The 12824-nt window shown below is 44.0% G+C and overlaps 1 protein-coding gene across 1 annotated transcript in view; it reads left to right on the top strand.

Annotated features, from left to right (window-relative positions):
- LOC147660915 (uromodulin-like) overlaps positions 1-12824 on the top strand; it is a 705518-nt gene that overhangs the window by 572084 nt on the left and 120610 nt on the right. Inside the window, exon 14 of the mRNA XM_086951433.1 lies at positions 5822-5979. Coding sequence (XP_086807559.1) covers positions 5822-5979 — 158 coding nt within the window. The remainder of the gene's footprint in view (positions 1-5821; positions 5980-12824) is intronic.

Raw genomic sequence — 12824 nt, 5'->3', positions numbered from 1 at the left:
CGGCCCCTACTCTCTCTCTCCTTTTCCCCCTCCGAGGATCCACCATCCGGGAGCTGACCCGACTGCTACCTCAAGGACCAGCCCCGACGCCAGTCAAGACCCACAGCTGTCCGGAGACGTTCATCACAGGAAGACTCATCCCCTCGGACCCGGAACCTGCAATCCTTTGGAACTCTCTTTTCCCTTGTGCCATACCCTTGAAATACTGTACTATAATAAACACCGGCTACGAGATAGCCCACTACATACGGCCTCCACGCTTGTTATTCCGGTCCGCTCCACCCACACACTTACATAGACCTTTGACGAAATTTGAAACCTTTATTCTTCACACATCCACCATGAAGGGGGCGATTTCTTTTTTGTATGGGATGCTATTGGACACCGCGATGTCCCCTCGACCTCGGTATATAGATCACTGGGAGAGTACTCTTGGGAGGGACATTTCCGACAGCGAATGGAGGAGCTTATGGCGGGATGTGACGGCACATAACCATTCTGCTGATCTCAGAGAGGCTCATGTGAAGCTTATATTCGACTGGTATTTGTATCCGTCCAAATTGCACCGAATATTCCCGACTACCTCTGATAGGTGTTGGCGGGGCTGCGGGAATGTTGGGTGACTTCAGCCACTTCTGGTGGGATTGCCCCACCATCCGGCCATTTTGGTCCGAGATCCTCTCCCACATCAAAGATGTGCTGGGTTACCCACTCCCGGATTCAATGGAATTTGTCTTGTTGGGCCTCAGGGACCCGCAGCTTGAATACCAGACTAGAGCTGATAAGCGCATTATGTAGCTGTGCCTGGGGGCGGCCAAGTTGACTTTGGCTGCCGCTTGGAAAAGCCCGACTGCTCCTGCCATTTCCTTATGGCATGCACGGCTGTGGCGACTACTGAGTATGGAGCGACTTTCAGATATCTTCCTGGGGAATTTTAAAAACTTCATGTTCACTTGGGGCCCCTTGGTGAGATTTTTGTCACGTGGTCTGCCTTCGGCAGTTTGCCCTTCAGCGCTACGAGCGCTTCACCTATTTCAAATTTAATCACAGATGTGTATGATGATGTTCTGCATGAGTGCTGGTCGCCACCACTGGGTGGGGGGTGGGGGATGGGGGGAAAGGGGGGAGGCGGGGTGTTGGGTGGGGTTGTTGTTTTTCTCTTTGTTGCGACTTGATGTGCCTTTGCAAGCAGACGCTGTGATTATGATCGGGATTGGAGCATCCCTCTTCATCTGAGAACTTTGCACTAGCTGTTGGGACATAGGTGCGCACTTCGGACAATGTAGACTGCAGGTCTATATCATTAGCACTCCTATTGACTCTACTGGCTGCCGTCCCTTTGGATGTACAATTTGGATTTCCTTTATCTCTTTTGCGATAATGTTCTTCAACACCCCCTGTGTGGGGCCATGTGGCAGAATGTCGCCTGTTTCTTTTTTCTCCTTATCCTTTCTCTTGTCTTTTTTCTATTCCTCTCTTTTTCTACTTTCAACTTTGCAAACTATAAATAAAAATTTTACAAAAAAAAAAAAGCACAGAGGAGTTCCAATGATCACCAAGAACCTCCAATAAATTGATAGCACAAGGGAGGATGACTTTGATATCCCTGAGTCTTCCAAAACAGGAGGCCAGCACACACAAGCCCTTTGAGATTCTTCCCAAGCAGGATACCAGAGTCTGTCCTTTTCCTCCACCACAGATAGAAGCAGCAACTGCAGGCCAACCCACCCCTCACTCAGAAAAGTCAGCGCTCCTCACACAGCTCTTCTGCTCTTATTCTTGGCAGGGTCCTCTTGTTTCTTGAAGTAATCCGAAGCCTTGGGGTTTTAGGTCACATACTTGCACCCCATTTTGTCATTGTTCTCTTTGCGGCAGAGTCTCTGAGCTCAGTCATAACCAGTACTGTCCATCCTGGTCCAGCATGACCGTAGGGGGTGGGGACAGCATTGTGCAAAAATACAGAGCCTATTCAGGTGTTAGCAAACTCCTCCAACCACTCTAAAAGCAGACCAGGTAAATTCAGCCCAGGGATGATTCACCCAGGCAAGGCAGGAAACCCCCCTTGTGACTGTCTAGAGTGAATGCACATCTCCAGCTCCTGTCACTCCAGGACCAGACACTGATACACAAACATAATGGTAAAACAAGAAAAGGCCCACTTTCTAAAAGTGGCATTTTCAAACACACAATTTAAAAACACCTTTACTAAAAGGAGTGATATTAAATTCTGAGTTTAGAGAGCCTAATCTCCATTTCTCTCTCTTGTCCCAATTGAAAGTTACACATGTAAAATATTATAGTGCAGCTCTAATGATAGCCTGCGGGACAGACAGCCTTTCAACAGTGAAAAACATAATAGACAGTAGTTCACTATCCGGACATGTGACACACACCAGTACATGTCCTACCTTTCGCATACACTGCACCCTGCCCATTGGAGTACCTTGGGCCTACCATAGGGGTGCCTTACATGTAAGAAAAGGGAAGGTTTGGGCCTCGCAAGTGGGTGCACTTACCAGGTTAGCAGGGTAGTTTAAAAGTGTACCCGAAGAGACTGCAGGGGAAGGTGTGAGACGCATTTACAGGGCTGTTCATGTTGGTGGCACTACCCGTGCTTCAAGCCCACTTTTAGCATTTGATTTACAGGCCCTGGCACACACTCTGCACTTTACTGGGGACTTACCAGTAAATCAAATATGCCAATCATGGTTAACCAATCATATTCACAATTTATATAAAGATCATATGCACATTAGCACTGATCAGCAGTAGTATAGTGACCAGGGTCCTATAGACAACATAAATAGGGTCAGAAAAATAGGAGGCAAAAGGCAAAAAGGGCCATGTCTAACAATGACCAACTCTGCTGAAGAGCTAAACCCAAAAATAGACATGGAAGCTGTGATATACAAGAGAACTATATATATAAATAAATATAAATATATTTATTTCTTTATGTCACTGTTCAGACCAAATAATATTTGTGTTACTGTAGTGAGTTGGTCTGACAAGAATCACGTCTTAGGATGCACATAATATCTCTGTATCACATGATGTCTGTATTATGATGGACATTGATGTGCCACAAATGTAAACTAAGGAATGTAGGTTGTGATGTACAAAGACCTTTGGCCAAACCAATCCATCATCAACGTCCAATACACGTGGTAGCACCCAAAGGCAACGTCCATAAAAGTGGTAGCACCCATAGGCAAGGCTTCCTTTGTTAACAGTACTGCAACTAGTTTTCTGCTGGAATTAAGGGACAGTACAACGTTTGGTTCTATTTTGGTTTACAATAAAACTTCAGACATTTCATAACAATATTTTATCATCATACCGCATCATTTATCATAGAATGTAAAAAAAAAGTCAGTTTCAAGGCTTAATTTATAAAAGAATGAGTGCCAGTGGTCAAAGCTCTGCTCAGTAGCCCACAGCCGGTGCTATTAAATGACTGAGCGCCCTGCATAGTCTTGATTCCACCTCTTGCCTTTTTAATTCACCACTGGACAATTCCTGCTCCTTTCTCTCTCTCTATCGCAGGTTCCTTTTTTCTCCCATTAAGATGTTTTTTATGTCTTTCTTTTTCTCCTCCTTTCCCCTGAGTTTCATTTTCTCTCTCTTATCCTCGGTAAATGTCTAATGAGGGAAAATTAGTGCAGCTCCCCAAAAATGAGTGCCAGTGGCACCACCAGCTCAAATTAAGCACTGGTTAGCAGACAGCCATGAGCAAAGAAATATTTTAAAGCTAATATTTCTGCCATTCGCCAATGCTATTCAGCATAAAAAAGAAACAATTATTAAAAAGAAGCCAAAAATGCAAAGTTAGAAAATGCTGTTACATATAAGCTCAGTATCTATTCTCAGACCCTTTGTTGACGCTTTGCAAATTGTCCTAATTTCAAAATACCAAAAGCATTGCCTCAAAAGATGAGATTTCCACTGAATTGTATGACATCAGGTAAGCAATATGTGGTCAGCCATCTGCAGTTTGTAATTGTACAATCGGTTGTATAATGTTACAACGCATGCTTTTACCCCGCATGCCGTTGCAACACAAATTTTACCCCGACTTTCTGTTGGGGGTGCGCTGGATGTTGGAATAGTATAATTTACTATTCCAACTCCAGTCTGTGCAACAGAAGGGATGGTGTTGGAGTTAAATCCAACACCTTTCTCCTCCTACAGCAAACCATTTTCGTTGCAACGGCATGCGGGGTAAAAACATGCATAGTAACGTATGTGGTGTAACAGTTGTTTCCATGTACAATCGTCTGCGTTCATCTCTTGAACTGTTGTGCTTTATCCGACAGCTATTTTCATGAGTATTACATTCTGCATGATAGTTCAAGGGTATTCAGCCACACTGTCCTCTGAGATACAAAGCTGTAGCAACAGGGCTGTTTCTAGTCTTCTACCTAGAATCCATAAAAACAGATGCCATTGGTGCGCAATAGTTGGGGAGGTCTGGGTCACACTCATGACTATACTGGACTGGGATGTAGCTGCACGGGTGCCAAAAACAAGAGAGAGGCAGGGCAGGGTTAGATTGGGATCCAAAATATGCCCTGGCACCATAAAAAAAAAGTTGACACATTTGCTGGTAGTACCTTTTTGCAAAACACTGATTCAATGTTTTAAGTATTATAAAAAGGAGAGGGGGAGGTTCTCTAACAGAGGCACAATTCCTTAACTTCACTGAGATAAAAAAAAATGCAAATGCTTCTAGGACCCTGTGCATGGTTTAGTTCACAGTGGTGAACCACACCTGAATATAAGTGAGGCCGCTTCTGCTCAGGCCTCCTACTCATTCTGCATACATTAAGGGGTCAGTCCAGCGAGAGCCTGGGAATGACTCCTCTGCCCCATTGGTAAAAGGGAGGTAATAGAGGTCTATCTGCCTCTGCAAAGGCCGCTCAGGCCCCCACTGGGCCGCTGGCAGCATCTGGTTAAAACAGAAACAGCCCAAATTGGCAACAACGCTGCCCAGAAAAGTGTCTCACAGCTGGAATTCAGATACCAGCCCATCGCCCATTGCCCAAATGCCCACCTTACCAATCTGACCCAGGAGGGAGGGTAATTCTGGCTCTGGAACACTTTGAGACTGCCCTGTTCAGCATCCAAATAATCTCAGAAAGAGTTGCCTAGGTACACACCACACCTAATATGAACTGCCTGAATTACCTGAAACGGTACAAAAGGGGGTGGTCACCAGCCCCTTTTGTACTGAATTACCTGAAAAGCAACTGTTATTTTCTGGTATGGTCAGTCCTGCCAAGTGTCACGCATCAGGCGTGACGCGAACGCATTTCACTGTGGTGTTCCCGCAACACCACACTGAAATGCATTGTCACGCATTTTTGTCACTGTCCACACTCTGCTGACAGTGCTGAAACTGGCTGCCCACGACTCTAAGTGCTAGCGCGCGCCGCCACCTGCGTGCGCATCGGGCCGCAGCAGACTTCACTTGCCAGCAGCAGGAGCTCAATAGTTAAATATCTGCTCTCAGACAATGTTACAATTTCTGCCCGGGTTCCTGCGAGATTCCCGCCGCGCTTCGCCGGCTGCACGACTCGTTTCAGTCACTGTGAGCCACTGACTGCAGCCCAATTAATACCGAGACACCGGGCAGTCGTTGCATTATATGCTGTGGCGCTGGGGGGATGTGACCTCAAGTCCTCCAGTAACAGGAAGTTAAGAGGTCGGTCAGAAGCGGTGGGCCGGGGCACTGGACTGACTGCTATGCACAGCGTGGTACGCTTGTATTTCTGATTAATTCCTATGCGGCGAATTTCTAACTGGTATCTCTTTCTCTTAGAAAAATGACACGTATGCCACCTACATAAATACAGTTTTCTTAACATCGGATACGAGTGGGATAATTATTAGAGACCAGGAAGTAAGGGTCAATTTCAACTGCTCTTACCCCATGGACATGCTGATCAGCTTGGATGTCTCTTTTCAACCCATAATCAGGTATGGAACTCAGTCTATGTTTATAATGCTATTACTAACCTGTGCATGACTTTCCCGCATGTAATAATAAACTATGAAACACAGATCCGAAAAAAATAAAATATTACTAAGTGTCTGCATATGTGTGCAATAAATCACCAGTGCTGAGCAATCCTTTGCCACTTGTCTGAATTTCTGCTTGTGCTCTGAGTTTGAAGATTCAGAAAGCCATGGGAAAGCACAAGAGGTCAGGAGAATAGTAATACAAGTTTGCTTAAATATCTGTTGTCTAAAGAGAAACGGGGAGGGAACATTGCCCTATATCCTATAGCAAACCATATTGATTACCGCATATCATAAGTCCCAAGAAACACACACAGGTGCCAAAATAACATTATTTAAAACTCTCAAGCAAAATATTTTTGTTAGTACTCAGGGCCCAGATCACCCGGGGCTGACATTAGACAACATAAACTATGTGCTTCGGAGTATCCTTCTTTCCCATAATGCTCTGCAGCAGTCATTGATAAGGGCATTATCACCCCACTTTTGTAAACCATGAAACTGCTACTATAAATATTTTTTCGCGTATTTTGGTCTTAAAATATCAGTCTTGGCTTGGGTTAAAAAAGCAGCTACAGTGCTACCTTTCATAGTGACAGACCGTAGACTCTTGACTGCCATCTTTATGCAAAGCAGAGACTCAACGCAGACAAACACGATTGGTTCATTGTGTCCATGGACGTCACAAGGGGGAGCAGCAGGGGCTTTTTCCCCAATACTGATTTTTTGCAATCTGCCACTGCAAAATGTATTCATTTGTCACAAAAGCCAGCCTAGACTGCTGTTATGATATTTGGATGATGAGGCAGGTAACTCCAGCCGCCACTGCGTGGCAGCATAAGCTCACACTTCATAAACAAAATGTTCAGTGACACTGTTTTTTTTATTTTGAACGAGGTCCTCATGCACCAGTCAGGGGCACCGCATGGTGTTCTGGACCCAGACCCCACAAAAGCCTTCAACAGGCCTGGACCTGGTATGTTAGTTCAGTCTCTTGTGCAAGTTCATTTGTTTATTCCTCAGACGTTAACAATTCAGTTCTGTTCCAGATGCCAAATGGACTAAGCTTTTGTCCATTTAAAGGTTTGCCACTGCTTAGTGCTCTGCTCATTATACATATCTGTCTTATTTAAATTCACCCAGTGCCCTCATGAATCTAGCTAAGTGAGCCAAACATGAATGAAGCAAAATGTACTTTCGTTTTCTGCTTAACTTTAGAAATAATGTAATCTTTATCATAGACATCATGGCTGTGATGTCATTACATGTGCAAACGTATAATAAAAGCAACATTCTGAGGCTGATTGGTTGGTCCGTCTTGTCGTGGATGCCTAGGAACTGTGCACCAACACACAGCCTAGAGGATAATAGAACGTGCATAAAATAAAATCTGTGAGAGCAAAGACTTTATCCAAAATCAGCTGTCCTCCCTGCTGTGGCATTTTGTGAACGCCACAGTTTGAACGGGTGAGGAGGGCTCAGGAGACCAACACAACCAGGAAATCAGTCTTCTCATGGTTTTCGATTACGTTCTCTGGATTTCGCCTGGCCTAGATACAATTTATAGTAGAAACCAATGTCCGCCTTCACACAGCAATGTGAGTGCCTTATACTGGAGTCGGGATCCCACTATCTCTCAATCGCACAAAGCATCTCCCCCTAGGTTTGACCTCATCCAAGAATCGAATGTTAAGCTGGAATATTGCGGGTCTGAGTAACAAGATGGGCTCCCCCTAGTGGCATGCATTTATAGAGGCATACGATATCTGCCTCTTTCAAGAAACCTGGCAGAGACAGCCCTCTTTTGTGCTGGATATCTAAATTATTTTATTGCAGCAAATAAGGGAGCATATGGGAGGCCTTCGGGAGGGCTGGCAATCTGGGTGCGACCTAGAGGTTTACATACAGGTTCTTTCAACCCGGAGCCAGGAAATCCAAGCAATTAGACTGACCACGCAGGACCATCTATAAATGTACATGTATAACTTCTATGTTAGAGACAAGAGGGAAAAGGTTGGGAGTTTTAGCGGCTCTCGAAGACCTTCTTGACTCAAATCAGGACGTTTTGGATACTATAATAGCGGGGGACTTTAAAACAACATTTGAACCCCTTACCACTGAAGGTGGTTACTTAACAGATGAAGAAGACAACAAATGGGGTATTCCAATATTAGAGTTAAACCTATAAGTAAGTGGTCGGATGTGGTCATTCAAATCTATACTAATATAATAAAGAGAGAGCCCAAACCTTTGAGGCGGGTAATCTCAGGAACCACAGCACCAATCACAACACCCAATACAGCGTTGGAAAGGGCAGTTGCAGCAGAAGGACATAGGCTATGCAGACGCCCACCATATACATTTAAAAGGTAAAAGAACCGTGCCAGCAAAGTAGTCCCTTGTGGGCGTGTCTGCGGTGTCCTGTGGGCGTGTGCTGGGGGCGTGACAAACGCTGGGGGCGTGTGGTACGTTCCGCCCTTCATGCCATGTCTCATATCGTGTGCTGTGGGAGTGTGCTGGGGGCGTGTGCGGGGCGCGGGATTACGGGGAAAAAAAGCGAGCTTTGTGCCCAATATTTCATTATTTTTTCTTCCCAGGTTCTGTACATTCCAGCTCCGGGTGTGCTTGCCCCGCGCTCCCAGTGAGGTGTACCTGCTTTACTGTATGGAGGTCAGGCATGGCGCTATTCCCAAGGGCCCAAAGGAGCGCAAACAGGGGCCTTCGTGCAGGAAATGTAATCTCGCCTTAACTTCCGGTGACGCCTGAAGCGCACACTGGAGATTTTCCACTTCTGTTGCACACAGGCCTCGCGCCACGCACATCCAGACACAAGGCCCACCTCCACGGAAATAGCAAGAAAGGGACTATCCCTCCCCCGGGAATATGTGATGATATTCCGCAAACCAACTTCCCACATACCATCACTGCGCTATTTTTTTAAGGGGGGACTATTACTCCGCAAATACATAATTTCAAAAACTTTTACAACACATATGACTTTATCACGCATGCCATTTTAACGCAAATGCATGTGTGGTAAAGTCATATACATTGTAAAAGTACATTACTAAAACATCAAATATATGTTTGTATATATGTGTATTTATATATATATATATATATATATATATAGATATATATATATATATATATATATATATATATATACACACACATTTTTTAATTTAATTAAAACGTTTATTCTTTTAAATTACATTATTTATATTATTTTTATTTATTATTTTATTTTATTACCCTTTACACCCTAAAAACGAATCCCACCCTGCTCCCTTTAAATTCCCCTGCACCCCATAATCATAACCCACCCTTATTCCTTAAAATACCCCAACACCCTTAAACACTAACCCATCTTAACCATATAAATATACCCTGTTCTGCAAACCCCAAACCTATCCCTAAACCCTAAAAATACCCCGGTACCTCAAAACCCAAACCTAGCCCTGAACCCTATAAATACCCCTGTACCTCAAAAGCCAAACCTACCCCTGAACCCTAAAATACCCCTGTACCCCAAAACCCAAACCTAGCCCTGAACCCTAAAAATACCACTGTACCCCAAAACCCAAACCTACCCCTGAACCCTAAAATACCCCTGCCCCCCAAAACCCAAACCTAGCCCTGAACTCTAAAAATACCCCTGTTCCCCAAAACCCAAACCTAGCCCTGAACCCTTAATACCCCTGTACCCCAAAACCCAAACCTACCCCATAACCCTAAAAATAACCCATATACCACAAAACCCAAACCTAGCCCTGAACCCTAAAAATACCCCTGTACCCCAAAACCCATACCTATCCCTAAACCCTAAAACTACCCCTGTACCCCATAACCCAAAATTATATCTGAACCCTTAAAATACCCAAAAACCCCAAAACATATACCTCAGTACCCCAAAACATATACCCCATACCCATACTTACCTTATCCAAACATTAAAAAAACCATCATTTTACCATTCATGCATTTACAACGAATTTCGTTGTGAATGTATGCGTGGTAAAAGCATATAAAATGTAATGCCATGCGTTATAATGGCATTGCGGAGTCATGGTACTTTCGTAATGAAAGTATGCGGAGTGATGGTATGCGGAAAGAAAGTTGCGGAATAATGGGTGTTTACCCTCCCCCGGTAAGTACATTGGTGGTACGGCGGCCCACATCTCCAGCAACATACTCATATTTTTCATCACCCATTTGAAAAATGCACAGGTCTCTCTCATTGATGGCCAGCACCGACATACACTTTTAGACACACCTCCCGCCACAATTTCTAGAATTGCGAACTTTAGAGTTGGGGAGCTACGTTCGAATCTCGGCATCAGCTCAACATCCTGTGATTCCAGGCAAATCGCTTTGTCTCCCCGTGCCTACCACAAATGAATGTGTTCTTCCGTAATGTAAATTGTGCTCATGCCATGTTGTCGAGTTCATGCTATATAATATTGCAAGGAAAAATAAAGTAGGGAAACTCGAGTTCACACTCTACTGAATGCGCATTCTTAAGTGCATCAGCAGTGCACTGTGAATCGGAGCGATTTCTCAGGCCTGTCACAGATAAGAAATGCTATCAAAACGAAATCCTACAAAACAATATACTACTGGCCGGCAGCAATTCATACCCGGACAACGTCGGGACGGGCTGCTAGTAAATAATATTTGCATGGAAAAGGGCTTGCGGGCTTTAAATGGATGCACACAATCTTATAGACAAGGGGCTAATACTTTTAATAATGGCCATAGTGCTAGCAGAATTGATTATGTTTTGGTGAGCTTGGAGCTATGGCATTCCATGGTGGACATGGCGGTCATAGATAGGCTAGAAAGTGACCATAACCCCTTGTGTGGAACCATGGATCTGAGCTGTCAATAGTCCTGCGCACAAGCTAGGAACAGATATTCCCCAGGCGAGATTGTACCAACCAATGATTTAAGATGGCTTAAGTGGGTAAGAATAATAGAAATTCCAGATCTGCTAGACAAAATTCTTAAGAGCACAGATTATGCCACTAACGAACTAGAGGCCAATGTAGCCAAAAATAGGGACTTAGCTAATTCAACATGTATACACAACTTATTTTTTAGCCACTTGCATACTGAGCGGGATGTAAGCCCGGCCTCTGGAGTACTTCCCTTTTTCTCCTCTTTTTTCCGGTGGTTGGCCACTTGCTTACCAGACATCCAATGGTTGTTCAAAAAACACAGGGGGTTCTGCTTCACAGACAGACTGTGCTAAAGTGGCATATACACAAAAACCCCAACAGTAAATAAACGAGCCAGTTACGTTTGCCACCTGACCAGTTTTCTACCAGCACCCCCGGTATTTTTAAGTCCCAGTTGGTCAAAAAAAAAAACACCACCACTAAAATTGGTATTTTTATAGCCTTTATCATCTGTTCATGCTTCAAACAGAAAATATCATTCGAGATCACTTTTCAATGTATTCTCGAGCTGTGTTGATGGACTCGTGCTGGTTCGTGAGTCACACGTGTAAGCGTATTTTACTATAGATGAGTAGGTGTTTATGAGCACACGTGTGCTACCACGTTCCAAAGGTTTTACATAGTGGTGAATATTTGAAAGAGTTGGGAGGGAGCGTAAGAAGGTTATCTTAATATTTGAAGATAAGCAAACTGACTAAATGGTATTTTGTTTTTATTGGCAGGAAAGATAACAGCGCACACAACATAGTCATCTCAAACACCTCCATACCTTCACAAACACTCACAGCTGAGCGTGATAAAACCCCAATAGTTATGATTAGGAAAATATCTCGAATATCTCAGCCATGCCAGCTCAAGGCTTCTCGAAGCGCTCTTAGCTTTCAAGTGCAACAGAGAAGCAGCTGTAAGGGCTCAGAAATGTTACACAAATAGCTTGAATTATAAAGGGTTTCATGTGCAAGTAAAAGAGTATACAGTACACATGTGATGTACTTCCGTATCTGCCAAGCACCACCATCATTTTAGTTTAGTTTATGTTATTGTTGAGCGCATTACTGGATCCAGACGATAGAAAATGGGCGTTATTCTCTGGCTATCAGAGCAGGGAGTTCATTAATATTTAATTGTGTATTGTGTCTTTCTTGGCAGAAAGTGGCACGTCCGGTGCTCGATTTCAAGGGGGGCTGCATGCCATGAACCTGAATTAACCGAACTGCTTTCAGTGATATGCATATCAGCAGCACACATGAATAGGATATTATTATCTTGTATTCAGACGAAAGTTTCATAAGAATGTGCAACTGCGCCTCTCTTCCAAGGGCTCTCTTTCCTTGCATTCGGCATTCTTTCAACAGGGGTGATGAAAGCCTTAGCTAAGCTGGTAAATATACAAAACGGTGTAATTAAACAAGATGCCTTGAAAGTGAGGTTGCACTGCCCTCTTATGGCCCAGGGTAACCACTGCAGGCCTCATCACACGGAGCAGTGTTGAATTCAGATGCCATACTATTTATTACTGATTCCCAAACTGTGTGCTCATCTGTTCGTGGCGCCCCTGGCAAGTTTTCATGGCGCACCAGGGAGCCACGGCGCACAGTTTTGGAACCGCTGCGCTAGACCGTAACCTGTATTTTCAGTTTAGAGTAGGCACACTGCCAGTGAGAGCATTCACTGCTAGATAAACAAGCACTGGCGTTGCCAATAGATCTTGCAGTAGGAAAGTTGGAGCTATTGGTTTTGTAAATGACATTTTATATTTATGTTTTGTGATTTACAATACCAATACTTTTAACTTTAGCATATGTGACACTTTTAGTATTTGTAATGTCACATGTTTTGTAT

Source organism: Lissotriton vulgaris, unplaced genomic scaffold (assembly GCF_964263255.1).
Source record: "Lissotriton vulgaris unplaced genomic scaffold, aLisVul1.2 SCAFFOLD_380, whole genome shotgun sequence".
Classification (NCBI taxonomy): domain Eukaryota; kingdom Metazoa; phylum Chordata; class Amphibia; order Caudata; family Salamandridae; genus Lissotriton; species Lissotriton vulgaris.
This window is presented reverse-complemented; position numbering and strand designations above follow the sequence as displayed.